Source organism: Semicossyphus pulcher, unplaced genomic scaffold (genome assembly GCF_022749685.1).
Source record: "Semicossyphus pulcher isolate SPU_LCO1_2020_fin unplaced genomic scaffold, fSemPul1.0.p SCAF_22, whole genome shotgun sequence".
NCBI lineage: Eukaryota > Metazoa > Chordata > Actinopteri > Labriformes > Labridae > Semicossyphus > Semicossyphus pulcher.
The window spans coordinates 21775648-21796547 of record NW_027211696.1 but is presented as its reverse complement, the minus strand read 5'-3'; the positions used below and the strand labels follow the sequence as shown (position 1 = coordinate 21796547).

Sequence of the window (20900 nt, the reverse complement as noted above, 5' to 3'; positions counted from 1 at the left end):
CGGAACTCTTCTGATCCTTTGACAGGAAAACAAACCGCCGTTTAAAAACACACTTTAAGATGTAGATGAGATAAACTGTAGGATTTATATTTTGTATGTGCTTTTATTTTAATTATCGAGTGAAATCAAGTCAAACTAAAGGTGCTACCTGTGCTCTAAGTGTCAAGAGCTCATGATGCAGACAGAGGGTTTAATGTGATATTATGTTTATGATTATAATTCATTTATAAACGGTTTCATTTGTGATAATGCATTATATTTAATCACCTCAAAGGTAAATCAGGTGTCAGGTAAATGTTAAAACTTGAGTTAATTTATTACTGTGATAATAAAATCATTTAAACACCTTTAAAGAGATAAAATAAAACAGATCAAGCAGCAAACACTTCATTTACTGTCATCAAAACAAAGAAACGCAGCGTTCAAAGCGATTCATCGACCAATCAATCGACCAATAATTAAATAGCTTTAGTGTTTGAGGTGCTGATCGCTCACCTCAATTCAAACTGTTGGAATAACTGACGTCAGAGGAAAATGGCCGCCGTGTGAAGAAGGCGAACATGGCTGCAGTGAGTTTTGTTGTTGTGGAATCAGCTCGTTAACTCTCTAAATTGATCCAGAATCATGATCATGATTAATCAAACATGCGTGTTAAGAACACCGTCAGTTACCAGATCCTTTTCTCCGTCTGTCCTTTGAGTAACGGTCATGCTGTGTTGGTCGTCAGGGATGGCGGGGACGTCCAGACACGATCGAGAGATGGCGATGAACGCCAAGTGTCGTCTGTCAGAGTGTTCGGACCCGGTGGAGAGGCTCAGGCTGCAGTGTCTGACTCGAGGATCGTCAGGTATCAAAGGTCTGAGCAGGTGAGCTCCTCATGCTTCTCCACCTGTTCAGATTTCACTGTGAGGGACTGTTTGAGCTCTTCATGAGTTTATTACACAGGATGAAACGTTCAGTGAGAGGAGAGCACAAGTCTTGAAGGGGTCCTCCTTTATCAGTTTAACAGGTTAAAACTACAAAGATGGAGGTCGGTGCAGCAGGACCAGAGATGAAACACTCTCTGTCATGTTGCCTTCATTACCCACAATACAACCTGACATGATGGCAGGTCAGTGATGGATAAGCAGCGCTGAGGCTGAAAAACAAATCTGACACTGAAGCTTAAACCCTGCAGTTCCTCTGGTGTCCACTCGAGGCTGCCTCCAGCAGTGAGTCAGTCCCCATAGAGCCCCATGTTAAACTTTACAGCGGAAATAAACATGTTTACAGCCTGGTACAAAAAACAGTTTGGGTCTCACTGTTGCTTAGAATCAGAATCAGAATCAGGTTCACACATACAAGGAAATGGTTTTGGTGGTTTTGGGTGAGGATGGACTCAACGATGGCGGTGTAGAAGTGCACCATCATTGTCTTTGGCAGGTTGAACTTCTTCAGCTGCCGCAGGAAGTACATCCTCTGCTGTCCCTTCTTGATGAGGGAGCCGATGTTCAGCTCCCACCTGAGGTCCTGGCTGATGATGGTCCCCAGGAAGCAGAAAGACTCCCCAGTGGAAACAGTGGAGTCGCTGATGGTGATGGGGGTGGGTGTGGCTGCTGTCTTTCTAAAGTCCACAACCATCTCCACTGTCCTCAGAGCATTAAGCTCCAGGTTGTTCTCACCACACCAGGTCACCAGGTGGTCAGTCTCCCACCTGTAGGCAGACCCCACCAGAGATGAGTCCAATGAGGGTGGTGTCGTCCGCGAGCTTCAGGAGCTTGACGGACTGATGACTGGAGGCGCAGCTGTTGGTGTACAGGGAGAAGAGCAGAGGGGAAAGAACGCAACCTTGAGGGGAGCCGGTGCTGATGGTCCTGGAGTCAGAGACGTGATTCCCCAGCTTCACGTGCTGCCTCCTGTCAGACAGGAAGTCTGTAATCCACCTGCAGGTGGAGTCGGGCACGTTCAGCTGGGAGAGCTTGTCCTGAAGCAGAGCCGGGATGATCATGTTGAAGGCAGAGCTGAAATCCACAAACAGGATCCTGGCATAGGTTCCTGCTGAGTCCAGATGCTGGAGGATGAAGTGGAGGGCCATGTTGACTGCGTCGTCTACGGACCTGTTGGCTCTGTAGGCGAACTGCAGGGGGTCCAGGAGAGAGTCTGTGATGTCCTTTAGGTGTGAGCGCACCAGGCGCTCAAAAGATTTCATCACCACAGAGGTCAGGGCGACAGGTCTGTAGTCATTAAGTCCTGTGGTCCTTGGCTTTTTGGGGACAGGAGTGAAGGTGGTGGCCCTGAAGCAGGCTGAGACGTGGCAGGTCTCTAGTGAGGTGTTGAAGATGTCTGTAACAGAACATTCACCATGAGGAATGAAAACTGTAACAATCACATAAAATCACACGTCAGGATGATGAAACACTGCTGATGATGTCTGTACACTGTTTGACTCTGTGTTACTTCCTGCTGACTGACTGCGTCTGTGTCAGGACCTTCAAAATCATGGACGACGACAGGAGCCGCTCCCTCGACCTGAAGGAGTTTGTGAAGGGTTTGAACGATTACGGCATCCTGATGGACAAACAGGAAGTGATGGATCTCTTTCAGCACTTTGACCGCGACGGGAATGGGACCATCGACTTCGACGAGTTCCTCCTCACCTTGAGGGTAAGTGTCATTTCGTCTTCCTTCGCTGAAACAGGGCGGTTACTTTAATCAGGTATAATACACTTTTTATGCACAAAGTGAAACTGAAGGATTTTCTCTGTGGGCTGCAGCCGCAGATGTCTAAGGCCAGGAAGGAGGTGGTGATGCAGGCGTTCAGGAAGCTGGATAAGACAGGTGACGGGGTGATCACCGTCGAGGACCTGAGGGGGGTTTATAACGCCAAGTACCACCCCAAGTATCAGAACGGGGAGTGGACGGAGGAGCAGGTGTTCAAGACCTTCTTGGACAGCTTTGACTCTCCGTACGACAAAGACGGAAAGGTAACGAACACGACCTGCTGCGTCTCCTCCGGACTGTTTCTCATTCATATTTGATCTCTTTCTGAAATGAAGTCTAAAAACTGAAGTATTTCAAAGTACAAGCCTGATCTGACCCTCACAGGAAAAGGACATGAACAGTAGCTGAGCTGTTTAAAGAGGGAAACAGGCTCTTCAGGTATAATGAACATGTGATGCTAAGTTAGCTCACCTGAACGAGGCATCAGGTGTCTTTAAAGGGTATTTCCTCCTTGGTTTCAGAGCTAAAGCTAGTAGCTCGGGGGGTTAGCTGTTTCAGTAGCTTATTTCATGTTTGTAAAAAAAAATGACACTCTGTGTTTAATAAGCGTGCTCTTTACGAGCGTCAGAGCCTTCAGAGGCACCCAGACCTCTTCAGTGTTTCATCAGTTAATACATAAAGCTCACAGTCACGTGTGTGTGTGTGTGTGTGTGTGTGTGTGTGTGTGTGTGAGGTCAGTGAATGTGTCACTTTCCCACGCATGTATAACACCTGCATGTTTCACACGACTTCTTTCACAGACTTTCTGGTCGTTATTCACAAAATTCACACGGCGGCCATTTTTGCTGTGATGTCACAGAGAGACGCTCAGTGATGATTTGATGATGTCGTTGAGCTGAGCTCAGGTCGTCAATGTTTTACCTGTAGAGAACCTGACACCTTTATAATTTCATCCAAAAACATTTAAACTAAAAACATGAAAATCTGGACGTGTTTTAAACATTTGATGGCTAACTAGCGTTAGCATTCAGCCACTTCCTGGCTAACATTACTGTTTGATAGTATTACACAATATGAAAGTGATGGCCTGAAGTCGAGCTAACAATCATGTTAGCAAGCTAACAGCAATGTTAGCTAGGTTTTGGTTGAATGCTAACATTACATGTTGTGACTTAGCATAACTAATACCATATTTATTTATTTATCTAACTCCAAGCAGCTGCTGATATTTCAAAGTGAAACAAGATATTTTATAACTAATTTGTTCCTTTTAAGTAACATCAGCTAAAGTTAGCATTCAACTTAATCCTAGCTAACATAACAGTTAGCTACACATTTTAGCCATTCCTTCCTTATCATTGAACCCAGTGATAGTCATATTAGCTATGGACTGGTTGAATGCTAACGTTAGCTGTTGTGGAACAGAAGCTAATCTGTTTCCAGTCGTAGATCACTCTGCTGAACACAGCAGAACAACATTAGCCACTTAGCTTCCACCCTGAGTGTGACATCAGGGGAAAATGGCCGCCCTGTGAACACGGTGGATTGATGTACATGTACAGTGACGCTGGTGTGACTCTCTGAAGGTGACCCAGGAGGAGTTTATGAATTACTATGCAGGTGTGAGCGCGTCCATCGACACAGACGTCTACTTTATCGTGATGATGAGAAACGCCTGGAAGCTGTGAGTAAGCAACGTGCTGGTAAACAAGCTCACGGTTCTGGTGGTGGGAGGAGGCGGGGCAGGTTTCCACTTCCTGTTTCCTGTTTGCTCACTGACTCTGAAACATGCTGTGTATGTTGTATGGTTCCTGTTTTCACCACAAAGAGAAACACGGTGTGATAATGGAGTCAAAGAGCCGCACAAGGTACACGTAGGACAGCAGCTCGGTGCTTCAGCAGGTGCTCCAGGTGTTCCAGGTGTTTCAGGTGCTCCAGGTGCTCCAGGTGCTCCAGGTGCTTCAGGTGCTCCAGGTGCTCCAGGTGCTCCAGGTGCTTCAGGTGCTCCAGGTGTTTCAGGTGTTTCAGGTGCTTCAGGTGCTCCAGGTGTTTCAGGTGTTTCAGGTGCTCCAGGTGTTTCAGGTGCTCCAGGTGCTTCAGGTGCTTCAGGTGCTCCAGGTGTTTCAGGTGCTTCAGGTGCTCCAGGTGTTTCAGGTGCTCCAGGTGCTTCAGGTGCTCCAGGTGTTTCAGGTGCTCCGGGTGCTCCGGGTGCTCCAGGTGCTCCAGGTGCTTCAGGTGCTCCAGGTGCTCCAGGTGCTTCAGGTGCTCCAGGTGTTTCAGGTGCTCCAGGTGCTTCAGGTGCTCCAGGTGCTTCAGGGGTTTCAGGTGCTTCAGGTGTTTCAGGTGCTTCAGGTGCTTCAGGTGTTTCAGGTGCTTCAGGTGCTCCAGGTGTTTCAGGTGCTTCAGGTGCTTCAGGTGTTTCAGGTGCTCCAGGTGCTCCAGGTGCTCCAGGTGCTCCAGGTGCTCCAGGTGTTTCAGGTGCTCCAGGTGCTCCAGGTGCTTCAGGTGCTCCAGGTGCTTCAGGGGTTTCAGGTGCTTCAGGTGTTTCAGGTGTTTCAGGTGCTTCAGTTGTTTCAGGTGTTTCAGGTGTTTCAGGTGCTTCAGGTGCTTCAGGTGTTTCAGGTGCTTCAGGTGTTTCAGGTGCTTCAGGTGCTTCAGGTGTTTCAGGTGCTTCAGGTGCTCCAGGTGTTTCAGGTGCTCCAGGTGCTCCAGGTGTTTCAGGTGCTCCAGGTGCTCCAGGTGTTTCAGGTGCTTCAGGTGCTCCAGGTGCTCCAGGTGTTTCAGGTGCTTCAGGTGCTCCAGGTGCTCCAGGTGTTTCAGGTGCTCCAGGTGCTTCAGGTGCTCCAGGTGCTCCAGGTGTTTCAGGTGCTTCAGGTGCTCCAGGTGCTCCAGGTGTTTCAGGTGCTTCAGGTGCTCCAGGTGTTTCAGGTGCTTCAGGTGCTCCAGGTGCTCCAGGTGTTTCAGGTGCTCCAGGTGCTTCAGGTGCTCCAGGTGTTTCGGGTGTTTCGGGTGCTTCAGGTGCTCCAGGTGCTCCAGGTGTTTCAGGGGCTCCAGGTGTTTCAGGTGCTCCAGGTGCTCCAGGTGTTTCAGGTGCTTCAGGTGCTCCAGGTGCTCCAGGTGCTCCAGGTGCTCCAGGTGCTTCAGGTGGATCTCTGGCTTCTCTGTATTTCTCTTGGCTCAGTACGACCTCTCTCAGCTGTTTCCATCCAGATATGACGCTCCTTTTTACGTGTGGATTGATCCCATCAGTTTATCTTTTAGGGCTCCTGCTGACATTTTCATCGTTGATCAATTTAATCGATCAGTTCTTTAAATGATTGGATGCTGTCAATTTTTCTAGAAACCCACGCTGACGTCCTGAAGTGTCTCGTCCACAACACGAACACATTCAGTTTGTGTTTTATCTGTAAATTAATGACTGATAAAACAATTATTGAACGAGTTGCAGATGAATTGAAGCAAGTGATCGAGCCCTGATATCCTCACTCACTCTTTTATCTGTCCACATCATGACGTCTTAAAGTCTGAGCTTTATGAACACATGAACACATTGAAATATAAAATAAAGAGAAAGTAAAAATGTTTGTTCTTCATCTTTCACAGATGAAACATTTAGATAAAGAGCAGGTTTATAATAAATATTCTTTTGTTTTTGACTTTGGCTGTTTGGATGGAAACCAGCTGCTGTCTGATCATAAACTCACCTCCTTCTCTCTGCTTTTACTTTGTAGTAAAGTTCTTCACACTTCCTGTTTCCTGTTGTCTTGTTCTGAATGTCCTCTTTATGTTTGATTGACAGGTGACCAAAGAGGAGTTTATTAATTATTACTGTGGAGTCAGCGCCTCCATCGACAGCGACGTCTACTTTATACTGATGATGAAGAACGCCTGGAAGCTCTGAAACACCGACTGTCATTGAACACGACACAATGAGTCTATAAGCATGATGTAGTTTCTGTTGAGCTGTTTGTGTTGTTAAAGAACGTAAAGTCAAAAAATCTACATGTAAATGAACACAAGTCAACAGTCTGTAACACTTTTATTGTTCATGAATATGTATCAGTTTAAATAAACTTGATGTTACCGTGGTTACAGGAAACAGTCTGTTTGAACAGGTGATATAATAAAGCTACATTCAGTCGGCAGTAATGGAATATGAGGTGTCGGTTGTCAGAAGCAGCATCGTGTTTGTTCGTGTCGGGTCTCTGCAGCGTCTCACCTACAGCTCACCTGAGCTCTGCTGCTGCGTCCAGTCAGACACGGTCACAGTGATCCGGGTCTGCAGGTGAGCCGAGGAGCGACGCTGTCTAACAGACTGACCCAACGCTGTGAGTGCGGGTGTGAGCAGCTTTGGTTTAAAGGACCTCACTGTGTCTTTTTATTATAGTCATGTGACTGTGAGAGTCATGTGACAGGAAGCCTGAATGAATCAAACAGCAGGTCACTGTTTGGGCTCTGTCTGAGGAGAAGATCTCTGCAGCTGCTCTGAAGGTTCACCAACAAGTCTGGACGAGTTTTACTTTCAACTGTCGTTATCGTTACATCGTGGAGACGGGGTTTCATGTCCTTCATGTTTTCATCCTGTAAGGGCCCTTTATGGGATCCAGAGTTCTTTAGGTGGTTCTACTGGTCACCAGGAGGTTCTATTGATCCTTTAGGTGGTTCTACTGGTCACCAGGAGGTTCTATTGGCCTTTAGGTGGTTCTACTGGTCACCAGAGAGGTTCTATTGACCCTTTAGGTGGTTCTACTGGTCACCAGGAGGTTCTATTGATCCTTAGGTGGTTCTACTGGTCACCAGGAGGTTCTATTGGCCTTTAGGTGGTTCTACTGGTCACCAGAGAGGTTCTATTGACCCTTTAGGTGGTTCTACTGGTCACCAGGAGGTTCTATTGATCCTTAGGTGGTTCTACTGGTCACCAAGAGGTTCTATTGGCCTTTAGGTGGTTCTACTGGTCACCAGAGAGGTTCTATTGACCCTTTAGGTGGTTCTACTGGTCACCAGGAGGTTCTATTGGCCTTTAGGTGGTTCTACTGGTCACCAGAGAGGTTCTATTGATCCTTTAGGTGGTTCTACTGGTCACCAGGAGGTTCTATTGATCCTTTAGGTGGTTCTACTGGTCACCAGGAGGTTCTATTGATTCTTTAGGTGGTTCTACTGGTCACCAGAGAGGTTCTATTAATTCTTTAGGTGGTTCTACTGGTCACCAGAGAGGTTCTATTGATCCTTTAGGTGGTTCTACTGGTCACCAGGGGGTTCTATCGATCCTTTAGGTGGTTCTACTGGTCACCAGGAGGTTCTATTAATACTTTAAGCCCAGTTCAGATCAATGATTTGCAAACGTTTCAGAATGTTGCAGAGAAACTTGCAGCGGTGTGAGCTGGTTAGTTGCAGAGCGTCTGAATGATGATGATGTCGCTTTTTCACTTCAGCCAATCAGGAAACAGCATTCGTTAGCGCAGGCGCCCTGTCTCTGGCGCTGCAGCAGCCAAAGACGGCTCCAGATCCTCTCTTTCCAAACTCTCTGTCTTTATTAATCAGTGTTACAGCGAACACTGAGCACGTCACTGTCACTGTCACCCACTACTTTTTATAACGACAACAGAAATCCAGCTAGTTACTTCATGTAACCTGGGCCTAATACTAACGTTATAGTATTAACGCAGAAGTAGTGGGGTATGTCAGTGTGTCGTTGCTATGGAGACAGTGTGTGTCTGTGTGCTTGCGTTGCTTTCATGTGGCCCAGTTTTAGAACGTTTATGATCAGATGTCAAGGGATTCTTTTCGGAAGACTCGCTAATCTTTTTTCCCATTGTCAGTGAAGTATCCTCCTGTCGGTCTCTTTTCTGCTGCGTCACCGTCTGACGTCACAAACAGGAGACAGGGTTAGTAACCAGTGAAGGTGTTACGCTGGTTAGCTCTTTATTGCATCTGTTACTCATTCAGTCTGTTTATCAAACTCGCCGCCGACAAATCTGCAACGATGTTCGAGCGCTGCTCGGACGGAGACGGGTGAAATTTGTAGCTGAGATGACGAGGAGTCGCACAAGTTACCGACGGAGCATAGCATCGTGCCGGGAAGGGGGCGGAGATTAGCGTGTCGACACAGGTTTTGTGTTCCCATCAATGCAGAGGCGATAATTACCCGGGTCTACTGTAGAGTCATGTGACCCGGGTCTGAATACTGATTGGAACCTGCGCCTCAGTGAACTCCATGTTCAGCTGTAAACATGAGCGGGCCCAGTATGCGACCCTGTGGGCTGCCGGGGAGGTGAGACAGTTTCTGTTTGAGGAGGTCAGTGTATGATGGGAGATATCATTAATATTAATATGATGTCATCTAAAGTAACAAAATACATAAAAGCTACATTAAATATCTGTTAATCAATGACTGACAGTTGATCCTGAGGGGAACATGATCATCTCACCACATGTTTTGATTCACCTTTTAGACGCTGAGATATTCTACTGGATAAGTGACCTTTGACCTGCTGGTGGAGGTAGAGGAGAACTTTACCCACCAGGGTCACATGGACGTCCTGTTCGTCCTGTTGAAGATTGTTCATGAAGAAGAAACAAACATGTTGGAGGCTCTGAATCCTCAGAGAGGATCTGTGAAACAGTCTGTCCGACAGTTATAGAGTTATTTCAGTCCGGACCTCGGAGTGACTGACTCATATCTCCATCACCACAGCCAATCAGACGCTCAGACGCCTTGTGGCCCCTCAGAATCTTCTCAGGACCTCATGAGGGTCCCGACAGGCAGGTTGGGAAACACTGATGAAGTTTAATGAACATCCTCGTCCTCTACAGCTGCTCCTCCACGCTCCTCCTGCTGACCTACTTGATCTGATAGAAGCTGGACATGGTGACGTAGGCCTCCTCCTGCTGGCTCACTGCAAACACCTCCACCTGGTGCCCCCCGCTGCCCTCAGGTGGAGGGGGGGACGGTCTCTGCCCGGCATGGAGGACGTGGTCGTGGGACGGAGCGTTGATCTGGAGGCTGTCCTCCCTGTCTGAGGAGCTCCTGCTCAGCAGGGCGGACAGCTCCAACTCCTCCGTGTTGGCACTGGTGGAGGAGCAGTCAGAGGTTTGGGTGGAGTCGGGAGGAGTCGAGTGCTCTGTCTCCTCACACGGCTGCTCCTCTGATCTCTCCTTCGGCGAGACTTTCAGGGAGCTGAACTCCTCAGGTTTGAAGTTCAGCAGGAGGCCCTGCATAGAGGAGGTGGGTTATTAAGACTGATGGAGGAGAAATACAGAGGAGTCTGACAGAGGAGGAGTCTGAAAGAGGAGGAGTCTGACAGAGGAGGAGTCTAACAGAGGAGGAGTCTAACAGAGGAGTCTGAAAGAGGAGGAGTCTAATAGAGGAGGAGTCTGACAGAGGAGAAGTCTAATAAAGGAGGAGTCTGACAGAGGAGGAGTCTGACAGAGGAGGAGTCTAATAGAGGAGGAGTCTGACAGAGGAGGAGTCTAATAGAGGAGGAGTCTAACAGAGGAGTCTGACAGAGGAGGAGTCTGACAGAGGAGTCTAACAGAGGAGGAGTCTAATAGAGGAGGAGTCTAACAGAGGAGGAGTCTAACAGAGGAGTCTGACAGAGGAGGAGTCTAATAGAGGAGGAGTCTAATAGAGGAGGAGTCTGACAGAGGAGGAGTCTGACAGAGGAGAAGTCTAATAAAGGAGGAGTCTGACAGAGGAGGAGTCTAATAGAGGAGGAGTCTGACAGAGGAGGAGTCTAATAGAGGAGGAGTCTGACAGAGGAGGAGTCTGACAGAGGAGAAGTCTAATAAAGGAGGAGTCTGACAGAGGAGGAGTCTAATAGAGGAGGAGTCTGACAGAGGAGGAGTCTAATAGAGGAGGAGTCTGACAAAGGAGGAGTCTGACAGAGGAGAAGTCTAATAAAGGAGGAGTCTGACAGAGGAGGAGTCTAATAGAGGAGGAGTCTGACAGAGGAGGAGTCTGAAAGAGGAGGAGTCTAATAGAGGAGGAGTCTGACAGAGGAGGAGTCTAACAGAGCAGTCTAACAGAGGAGGAGTCTAATAGAGGAGGAGTCTGACAGAGGAGGAGTCTGACAGAGGAGTCTAACAGAGGAGGAGTCTAATAGAGGAGGAGTCTGACAGAGGAGGAGTCTGACAGAGGAGGAGTCTAATAGAGGAGTCTGACAGAGGATGAGTCTGACAGAGGAGGAGTCTAACAGAGGAGGAGTCTAATAGAGGAGGAGTCTGACAGAGGAGGAGTCTAACAGAGGAGTCTAACAGAGGAGGAGTCTAATAGAGGAGTCTGACAGAGGAGGAGTCTGACAGAGGAGTCTAACAGAGGAGGAGTCTAACAGAGGAGTCTGACAGAGGAGGAGTCTGACAGAGGAGGAGTCTAATAGAGGAGGAGTCTAATAAAGGAGGAGTCTGACAGAGGAGGAGTCTAATAGAGGAGGAGTCTGAAAGAGGAGGAGTCTGACAGAGGAGGAGTCTGACAGAGGAGGAGTCTAACAGAGGAGGAATCTGACAGAGGAGGAGTCTGAAAGAGGAGGAGTCTAACAGAGGAGGAGTCTAATAGAGGAGGAGTCTGACAGAGGAGGAGTCTAATAGAGGAGGAGTCTGACAGAGGAGGAGTCTGAAAGAGGAGGAGTCTAATAGAGGAGGAGTCTGACAGAGGAGGAGTCTAACAGAGGAGGAGTCTAATAGAGGAGGAGTCTGACAGAGGAGGAGTCTGACAGAGGAGTCTAACAGAGGAGGAGTCTAATAGAGGAGTCTGACAGAGGAGGAGTCTAACAGAGGAGGAGTCTAACAGAGGAGGAGTCTAATAGAGGAGGAGTCTGACAGAGGAGGAGTCTAACAGAGGAGTCTAACAGAGGAGGAGTCTAACAGAGGAGGAGTCTAATAGAGGAGTCTGACAGAGGAGGAGTCTGACAGAGGAGTCTAACAGAGGAGGAGTCTAACAGAGGAGTCTGACAGAGGAGGAGTCTGACAGAGGAGGAGTCTAATAGAGGAGGAGTCTAATAAAGGAGGAGTCTGACAGAGGAGGAGTCTAATAGAGGAGGAGTCTGAAAGAGGAGGAGTCTGACAGAGGAGGAGTCTAACAGAGGAGGAATCTGACAGAGGAGGAGTCTAAAAGAGGAGGAGTCTAACAGAGGAGGAGTCTAACAGAGGAATCTGACAGAGGAGGAGTCTGAAAGAGGAGGAGTCTAACAGAGGAGGAGTCTAACAGAGCAGTCTGACAGAGGAGGAGTCTGACAGAGGAGGAGCCTTACAGAGGAGGAGTCTAATAGAGGAGGAGTCTAACAGAGGAGGAGTCTAACAGAGGAGTCTAATAGAGGAGGAGTCTGACAGAGGAGGAGTCTGACAGAGGAGGAGTCTAATAGAGGAGGAGTCTGACAGAGGAGGAGTCTAACAGAGGAGTCTAATACAGGAGGAGTCTGACAGAGGAGGAGTCTGTCAGAGGAGGAGTCTGACAGAGGAGGAGTCTGACAGAGGAGGAGTCTAACAGAAGAGGAGTCTGACAGGAGGAGTCTGTCAGAGGAGGAGTCTGACAGAGGAGGAGTCTGACAGGAGGAGTCTGACAGAGGAGGAGTCTGACAGGAGGAGTCTGTCAGAGGAGGAGTCTGACAGAGGAGGAGTCTGACAGAAGAGGAGTCTAATAGAGGAGGAGTCTAACAGAGGAGGAGTCTAATAGCGGAGGAGTCTGACAGGAGGAGTCTGACAGAGGAGGAGTCTGTCAGAGGTGGAGTCTGACAGAGGAGGAGTCTGACAGAGGAGGAGTCTGACAGAGGAGGAGTCTGACACCTGAGCGAGGTTATCGGGGGACTCGGGGAATGCTGCCAACAGACGACAGGAAGTAACGTTCACCATGACGACGTCTCTGCAGGAAGCTAAACAAAGTTCTGACGACAGAATAAAGACTCACCTTGTTGTGCCTGCAGATCTGCACCAGAGTGTGTTTGGGGCGCGGGATGCTCGGCCACATGTAGGCGATTATTCTGTGAAGAAAGAGAAGCATTAAAATGTCACGTGTGTAAATGAGTACATGTCCTGACAGGAAGCAGAAACGTCATACCTGATTTTCCAGAAGAAAACGACACAGGAAGTCACCAGCAGCAGCGCGACGAGACAGACGATCAGACCGTACGTCTGCTGCCTCTCCTCCGGCTGTTTGGGAGCTGGTCTGTAAACTCTCTCCTCTGTAAAGGAAAGTTTGATTAGATCAGTGTTGTCTTTGAGTGACGCAGTGTGTGAACGCTGACTCGTTTACCTGCAGGAGTCAAGAACGTGAACGTGTCGCTCCACTCGCTCCAGCTGCCCTGCAGGTGTTTCAGCGGTATGGCTCGCACTCGGACGTGGTACCGTGTGTTGGCCTGCAGGTGCTCCATGTCCACCTTCAGAGTGTCTGACGACGAGACGTTCTGAGTCTGATCAGATAGGACACAGGTCAGTTCGGCCTCTGTGAACGTGATGAGAGATATGTTAGAAACACAGCTTACTGTGGTCCTGTCTGCGCTCCAGATGAGCAGCTGGAACAGCTGGTTGTCCACTTTCAGGTACTCTCTGTGGTACGGGGTCCGGATGTGGAACAGGGCCAGGTGAGACTCAGGGCTGAAGGACACGTTGAACACCTGAGGACTCCTGGGTTTCACTGCAGGGACACAAGGAAGCAGACGACACGGTGAGGAGAGAGACAGGTGTGATTTTCTCCATGAAATACCTTTCATCATAATCCAGTCCCTCTCAGCGCCCCCTACAGGCCCGGAGGACTGTGCTCCTGTTGCAGCTGTTTCCTGTTTGTTTCTGTCTTTGGAGCTCGTTTTCATTTCATCATTTGCAGCACATTTCTGTTGTATTTGTTTTGGACTTTTTATACATGTTGAGCTTTGTGTCTGTATTAGCAGCAGGTTTCTCCTCATGAAATCTTTGGGCACATTTGCCCTTCCTGGCCACCGTAGTTTCCACCTTTAGCGACCCAAACATGATCAGTTCATGCAGAGGTTTGTTGAAGCATCAGTGTGAGATGTTTGAAACGTACCTATCTTCTTCAGGTCCACTGTGATTGACATGGCCCCTCCTCTCCTCAGGTGGACGGTCACATTATAGGGAACCAGAGGACTCAGATCTGACGAGCTCACCGTGTCTCCGAGACCCTGAACGCACCGCTGTGTGTTTGAGCTCCAGTCGTCTGTGAAGCTGCACAGAAACAGACTCAGAAACAGACCCTTCTCTGCTGCCGCTCATCTGAAAGTTAAAATGTTTACCACATAGTTATTCTCTCGATGCTGTCGGCCTCTTCGTCTTCATCGTCCTCGTTGCTGCTCCCGCCTCCCAACAGTTTACACGTCAGGCTGCTGCTGCCAATCATGATGTGAGACGAGCAGCTGACTCTAGACTCTGACAGGAAACAAAACCTTCATCACAGAGAGCTCACCTGATTCTGCTCCAACACATCACAGCAAACACACAATGAAGAGCCAAAGCCTGCAGTTCCTCTGGTGTCCACTTGAGGCTGTCTCCAGCAGTGAGTCAGTCCCCATAGAGCCCCATGTTAAACTTTACAGCAGAAATAAACATGTTTACAGCCTGGTACAAAAAACAGTTTGGGTCTCTATAGCTCATTTCTCTCTTCATGACATTCATTCTGTGGAAACATGTTAACTAGCTCATTAGCAGCTAATGAATTAGCCACAGACACACACTGTTTAGCTCTGATAACTTAGCGTTCGCTAACCCCTCACTCCTGTCCAGCTCCGCCCTTGCGTCCAAATATGGTCACTTCTGGCTCCAGAAAAACAAGATGGCACAAATTAAAGGCCATTTAAAACGGTCGTCCACGAACCATCAGGTGACGTCACCATGGAGACGTAAAGAACACCTGCAGAACCGATGAGGCTCCGTCAGCCTCAGTTTAAACATGTTACTGTCTCACTTCACGTCACAGATCTACATGCTGACCTCTGACACACTCAGCTCCACGCTCACAGCAGATAACATCACGTCAGTCATCACACAGCCAACACGTCATGATGTGACTCAACAAGAGATTCATTTACAATATCTGTGATCACATGTTCTTAATAATAAGCAGGTTACACACACAGAAGCGCTCAGCGTGCTGAAGGAGGAAACAGAAGCTCAGTGTTTGTGAAAGACAGAAGAACATGAGACACACGGTGACGTTCAGAAGGTGTTCTCACCTGCGTCTGAGTCTCCACTCTGAGCCGCACAGCCGGCCCACAGCAGGACCACAGCCAGAGCCCACACACCCTGCATCTCCTCCAGCTCCTCTGTGAGCCTCCTCTCTGTCTCCTCTGTGAGCCTCCTCTGTGAGACTCCTCTGTGAGACTCCTCTCTGTCTCCTCTGTGCACCTCCCCTGTGCACCTCCTCTGTCTCCTCTGTGAGCCTCCTCTGTGAGCCTCCTATGTGAGACTCCTCTCTGTCTCCTCTGTGAGCCTCCCCTGTGCACCTCCTCTGTCTCCTCTGTGAGCCTCCTCTGTCTCCTCTGTGCACCTCCTCTGTGAGCCTCCTCTGTCTCCTCTGTGAGCCTCCTCTATCTCCTCTGTGAGCCTCCTCTGTCTCCTCTGTGCACCTCCTCTCAGCAGCAGAGGTGAGCTGTATCGCTCCGCTGCAGACTGATGAAGCTGCAGACTCTCCAGCTGACTCTCCTCCTCAGCCGGCAGGAGGGAGGGGGAGGAAGAGGGAGGGGTGACAGCAGAGGAAGGAGGAGGTGCAGCTCGGTGATGTTTTGACTCACAGGATGTTCTGTAAATCTGAAAACATCAGTAGCTCCTGTACAGTGAAGATCAACCGGCCTGTTAACCCTGTCAGCGCTGAACTCAACATTAAAGGCTCTGGTCCTGCAGGGGCTGTTCACACCTGGTATTATCCACATCATCATATGTGTCCTGGGTGATCCAAGCACAGGTGGTCTAAGCACACCTGTTCACACCTAGCATTAACGAGCCCCTCAAATTCGTCTGCAGTGACCTCTTGTGATCGGACCTCACTTTCCCGCTCTGTATGCAAATGAACACAGAGACAAACCAAAGTCGATGATGTCACCTGAACATGATGCTCTCTCAGCTCTGTGTGTTAAACCTGCATCCTCTCTAACGTCCAGCAGGGGGCAGAAAGATGTCCTATAGAAGTCTATGAGAACATGCTCCTCCTCCTCTCCTGATCCTATAGAAGTCTATGAGAACATGCTCCTCCTCCTCTCCTGATGTATTACCTCAGTAAACATGTTCCTAATGAGTTTATGGTCTCAGTCTCTAGTTTCATCTTCAACACAGCATGATGTTCATTTAGTCACTGATGCTCCCATTGAGAGTCACACAGACCAGGAAGAGGGGAGGAGTTAGGGCGGGGCTACCTGTGATTGACAGGTCGTTACCACGGTGACCATATAAAATGTCTTGTTTAGTGTTTGGTTGGACTAAAAGACACTCTGAGTTAGAACATTTTTGTTTTAAGTCTGTTTTTAGCTAAAGTTAGCATCCTGATTAATATGTAATGGATACATCTGGTTAACCAAGCTAGCACTAGCATTAGCCGATTAGCTTAAGGTTTGCTAACCCCTCGCCCCTGTCCAGCTCCACCCTCTTGTCTTAATATGGTCACTTCTGACATTGAAAAACAAGATGACAACAAAACACCTGGAGGCCTCAAACATTCCTTTCTACAGTGTGTGGGCACAGATCACAAACGGTCCTGCTTAATGAACGTAACCCGCCGTAATGACATCACAGCTCCATCAGCGTGATCTGACGATGATTCAGCTGCTTATTCATCTCTATAAACACCTGCATGCTAACCGCTAACAGCTAACAACCTGTTCTCCATCAGACATTCAACTTGAGATAAATTCCCTGACTCTGTGTCATGAAAGCCGTTCAGCGTTTCCCCACTTCCTCGAACGCATCATAAACGATGGCTCCGCCCTCCGTCTCATGTTAAAGTAGTTTTCTTCTCCTCCTGAGGACAGACCTGACAAAGCTTCATGTTGTTCCTAATCTGCATCATGATGTTGTTCTTTCAGCAAACTGAAGAGCCGTTAATTAAAGTCGATCACAAGTCGTTTAACGCTAACCGCCGGCTACACGCCACGGCATGTTCACGGTGTGCTCAGAGGCTGTGTCGTGATCAGACTGTAGCTGATGGATCTGAGATTGAATCTGAGGACGAAACCTCGTCTGACTTTATGTTTGAAGTTGTTTCTTTCTGCTTAGTTTAAGTTTGACACGACAACAACCTGAAGTCTGATCACGTTTGAGACACTGATGCTGCATTCAGGTGCTGCTCTGATGCTCCAAGTTCTTCTAACTTCAGTGAGTTTATGAGCTTCAGTGTAGAAACAAGATGGACGCCAGAACTCTGTGACTCTTCATGGTTACAAACGAGACAAAACTTAATCTGCACAACGTGAAGCAACACGAGACGCCAAGTCAGCGAGTCTGGGAGGAAACCTTTCTGTTGTTGTTGGGACTTGAAGGCTTTTCCGTCAACACGTGGACGCACACTTTAAATGAATCTTTATATTTTATTCTTAGGGTGCAGTGGTTAGCGCTGTCGCCTCACAGCTAGAAGGTCACTGGTTCAAACCCCAGTTTGGACACGTCAGACATGTGACTCTGTCAGCAGCATAAAGACGCTGAGAGCGACAGGAAGAGAAACAAACATTTCAGACGTGTTGTTGTTCAGTCACTGTGCTTTACAGTTAAATAATCCCATCATGCATTTCATGGACTCCTTCCTGTTTGAAGATGAAGCTCAGTTTTTAACCCCGTCGGGAGAAAGATGGAGCGCTGTGGAGACGATCTGCAGTTTAAACTCCTCCGTCTCTCTCTGTGTTTATGAGACAGACGGGTTTGTTGCTGTGAAACCTGCAGCGTCTTCCTCTCCGTCAAACTGCAACCATGAAGCAGAGAATCTAACCAGCAGCCTTCAGACCACTTCCTGTCGCCGCCTCTGATCGCTTTGTTCTAATGAGGGCAGCGAGTACTCGTGAGTTTATTTACTACATCAGGAGAAACACTCACCTCAGCTGAGCCAGACACAACAACACGTCTGTCACCTGTCTGCATCACCTGACCCACACCTCCGCTGGTAACACACACACACACACACACACACACACACACACACACAGGACTCCTCTATCTGTCCTGCTGTCAGTGGTGTCCTGCAGTAACAGCCTCTAAACGTCCTCACAGTATAAAGTCAGAAGGGTCCCTCTGAAGGCCATTTCTAGCTGCTGTTTCTGTGCTAAGCTAACTGAAGCTAACATCATATTTGGAGAAACTGAAATCAACTTCAGATCAAAGAACAACACAGTGAAAATAATGAACATAAACTTTGCTTCAGGGTGTAAATCAGTTGGATGGGGAATGTCCTGCTGCTGCTCGTCGGCCATGTTGGCTCCTTCACTTTCCTCCATGAGGCTCCGAGTTCTCCCTCACAGACATCAGACGCCTCTTCTCCACGCTCCGGTTTCTCTGTGTGTCTCCACTCGTCTGTCACCTCCTTTTCTTCATGTTAATCTGTCCTGTGTGATGTGACCTGATGAGGACACTGAGGAAGCAGCTTGTCTCTCAGTGACTGTACAAACACGCAGGTTAAATCACAGCACGATGATCAATAACTCTCCTGTAAGGAGCCTGTTTTTAAAATGTGAGAGAGAGTTCTGATATCTGAGATCATAAAGTGTGAGTACTTCATGACGTCCTCACGCAGAAGGAGACTGCACCTACTGCTACTCTGCTAAGCTAAGCTAGTTAGCTTAAAGCAGGAGTTTACCTGTGTTACTTTTTATGTTCTGGTGACATTTAGATGTTTAAACATGGAGACGATTTATCAACAACAGGAAGCAGCTAGCAAAGAGTGGAGTTAGCTTTAGCCAGAGCTAGCTTCTGTTTGAGTGCAGAGACAGTTTCTACCTTCATTTAAATATGTGTGTGTGTGTGTGTGTGTGTGTGTGTGTGTGTGTGTGTGTGTGTGTGTGTGTGTGTGCAGCTGTGGTTAACACTGCATGCAGGAGACACGGAGGAGAACATCATGGGAGCAGCATGGAGAACGTCTTTTTCTTCTGTACGTCTCTGTGTGTGTGTGTGTGTGTGTGTGTGTGTGTGTGTGTGTGAGATGTGCTTCATAAACACTCTGCGCCCCCCCACAAACCACACGGCTGAGGTTGGTATCTGTCAGCATCACAAACAGGCTGAGCTGTGGTTTCATTTGTTACTGCTGAAGACTCACGCACACGCACACACACACAAACACTAACACACACACGCACACACACACACACACACACACTAACACACACACACAGTGTGGACTCAGTGGATGTATGTAGAAACATGACTTTATGATTTAAACTGTTTACTTGTTTACTTGTGATGTTTATCAGTTTTAATAAACACTCATGTTCAGACTGAAGTTTATTTACGTTCAGTTCAACAGTAACGTCCTCTCCTGTCCTCTCCTGTCCTCTGATTGGTCCACACTAAATGTGTCTCCAGGTTCACAGTACACATACATATACATATATGTACTCTCACATATATACACACAGATACAAACACACATATATACACATTACCACACACATATACACATATATGTACCTGTAGAAGTGTCACATGTATTTATGTCTTCGTGGCTCCACCCTCACCGTGACCACACAGAAACACTCTGAACGTCTCCTCTGATCTCCCTGTGAACACACACACTGCTTCCTGCTGCTCCCCTCTCTGTGTTTCACACACACACACACACACACACACACACACACGCACACACAGCAGTGTGCAGGATTATAGAAAGGTGTTGCACGTCGTGCAAACAGGTTGAGCAATGACTCGTCACCACATCCTCTTCATCGCTCATCGCAGCGAGCAACTACAGCAGGTTTTAGATTCTTACTCTTGTGAACTGACCTCACTGTGCCACAGTCTGACTGCAGCTGCCCGAACTCCACACCACACAGGCTGTGTCGAAATGACAAACTACGTACTACGTACTATATACTACATACTATATACTATATACTACATACTACGTACTACGTACTATATACTACATACTACATACTATATACTACATACTATGTACTATATACTATATACTACATACTATATACTATATACTACATACTATATACTACGTACTACGTACTATATACTACATACTACATACTACATACTATATACTATATACTACGTACTACGTACTATATACTACATACTATATACTATATACTACATACTACGTACTATATACTACATACTATATACTATATACTACATACTATGTACTATATACTATATACTACATACTATATACTATATACTACATACTATATACTATATACTACGTACTACGTACTATATACTACATACTACATACTACATACTATATACTATATACTACGTACTACGTACTATATACTACATACTATATACTATATACTACATACTACGTACTATATACTACATACTATATACTACGTACTACGTACTATATACTACATACTACATACTACATACTATATACTATATACTACATACTACGTACTACGTACTACGTACTATATACTACATACTACATACTACATACTACGTACTATATACTATATACTACGTACTACGTACTACGTACTATATACTACATACTATATACTACATACTATATACTATATACTACATACTATATACTATATACTACATACTGTATACTATATACTGTATACTACATACTACGTACTATATACTACATACTACGTACTACATACTATATACTATATACTATATACTGTATACTATATACTATATACTACATACTACGTACTACGTACTACGTACTATATACTACATACTACATACTACATACTACGTACTATATACTATATACTACGTACTACATACTATATACTGCACACTATATACTATACTACATACTGCATACTGCGTACTATATACTATATACTACATACTATATACTATATACTGCACACTATATACTATACTACATACTGCATACTGCGTACTATATACTATATACTACATACTACATACTGGGTACTGCATACTATATACTATATACTATATACTACATACTACATACTACATACTGCATACTGCATACTATATACTACATACTATATACTGCATACTATAAACTATATACTACATACTATATACTACATACTACATACTACATACTGCGT

The 20900-nt window shown here is 46.9% G+C and overlaps 2 protein-coding genes across 5 annotated transcripts in view; one reads left to right on the top strand and one right to left on the bottom strand.

The window, feature by feature from the left end:
- capslb (calcyphosine-like b) overlaps window positions 1-6823 on the top strand; it is a 32377-nt gene extending 25554 nt beyond the window's left edge. The window contains exons 2-6 of one of the 4 annotated variants that reach the window (XM_069673567.1): window positions 728-866; window positions 2466-2643; window positions 2754-2963; window positions 4287-4384; window positions 6500-6589. In XM_069673567.1, coding sequence (XP_069529668.1) covers window positions 730-866; window positions 2466-2643; window positions 2754-2963; window positions 4287-4384; window positions 6500-6503 — 627 coding nt within the window. In that variant the 5' untranslated portion in view covers window positions 728-729 and the 3' untranslated portion in view covers window positions 6504-6589. Of the gene's footprint in view, window positions 1-727; window positions 867-2465; window positions 2644-2753; window positions 2964-4286; window positions 4389-6499 lie in introns of those variants that run through there. The other 3 variants (XM_069673566.1, XM_069673565.1, XM_069673568.1) reach the window with 3 other exon arrangements.
- LOC138602155 (interleukin-7 receptor subunit alpha-like) lies at window positions 6721-15297 on the bottom strand. Its single transcript, XM_069673564.1, has 8 exons — window positions 14874-15297; window positions 13938-14070; window positions 13712-13869; window positions 13173-13324; window positions 12944-13100; window positions 12749-12872; window positions 12599-12671; window positions 6721-9912 (listed from the first exon to the last, which is right to left on the bottom strand). Exons 1-8 carry the CDS (start codon window positions 14947-14949, stop codon window positions 9541-9543), a joined length of 1245 nt encoding a protein of 414 aa, XP_069529665.1. The 5' UTR covers window positions 14950-15297; the 3' UTR covers window positions 6721-9540.
- Window positions 15298-20900: the final 5603 nt, after the last annotated feature.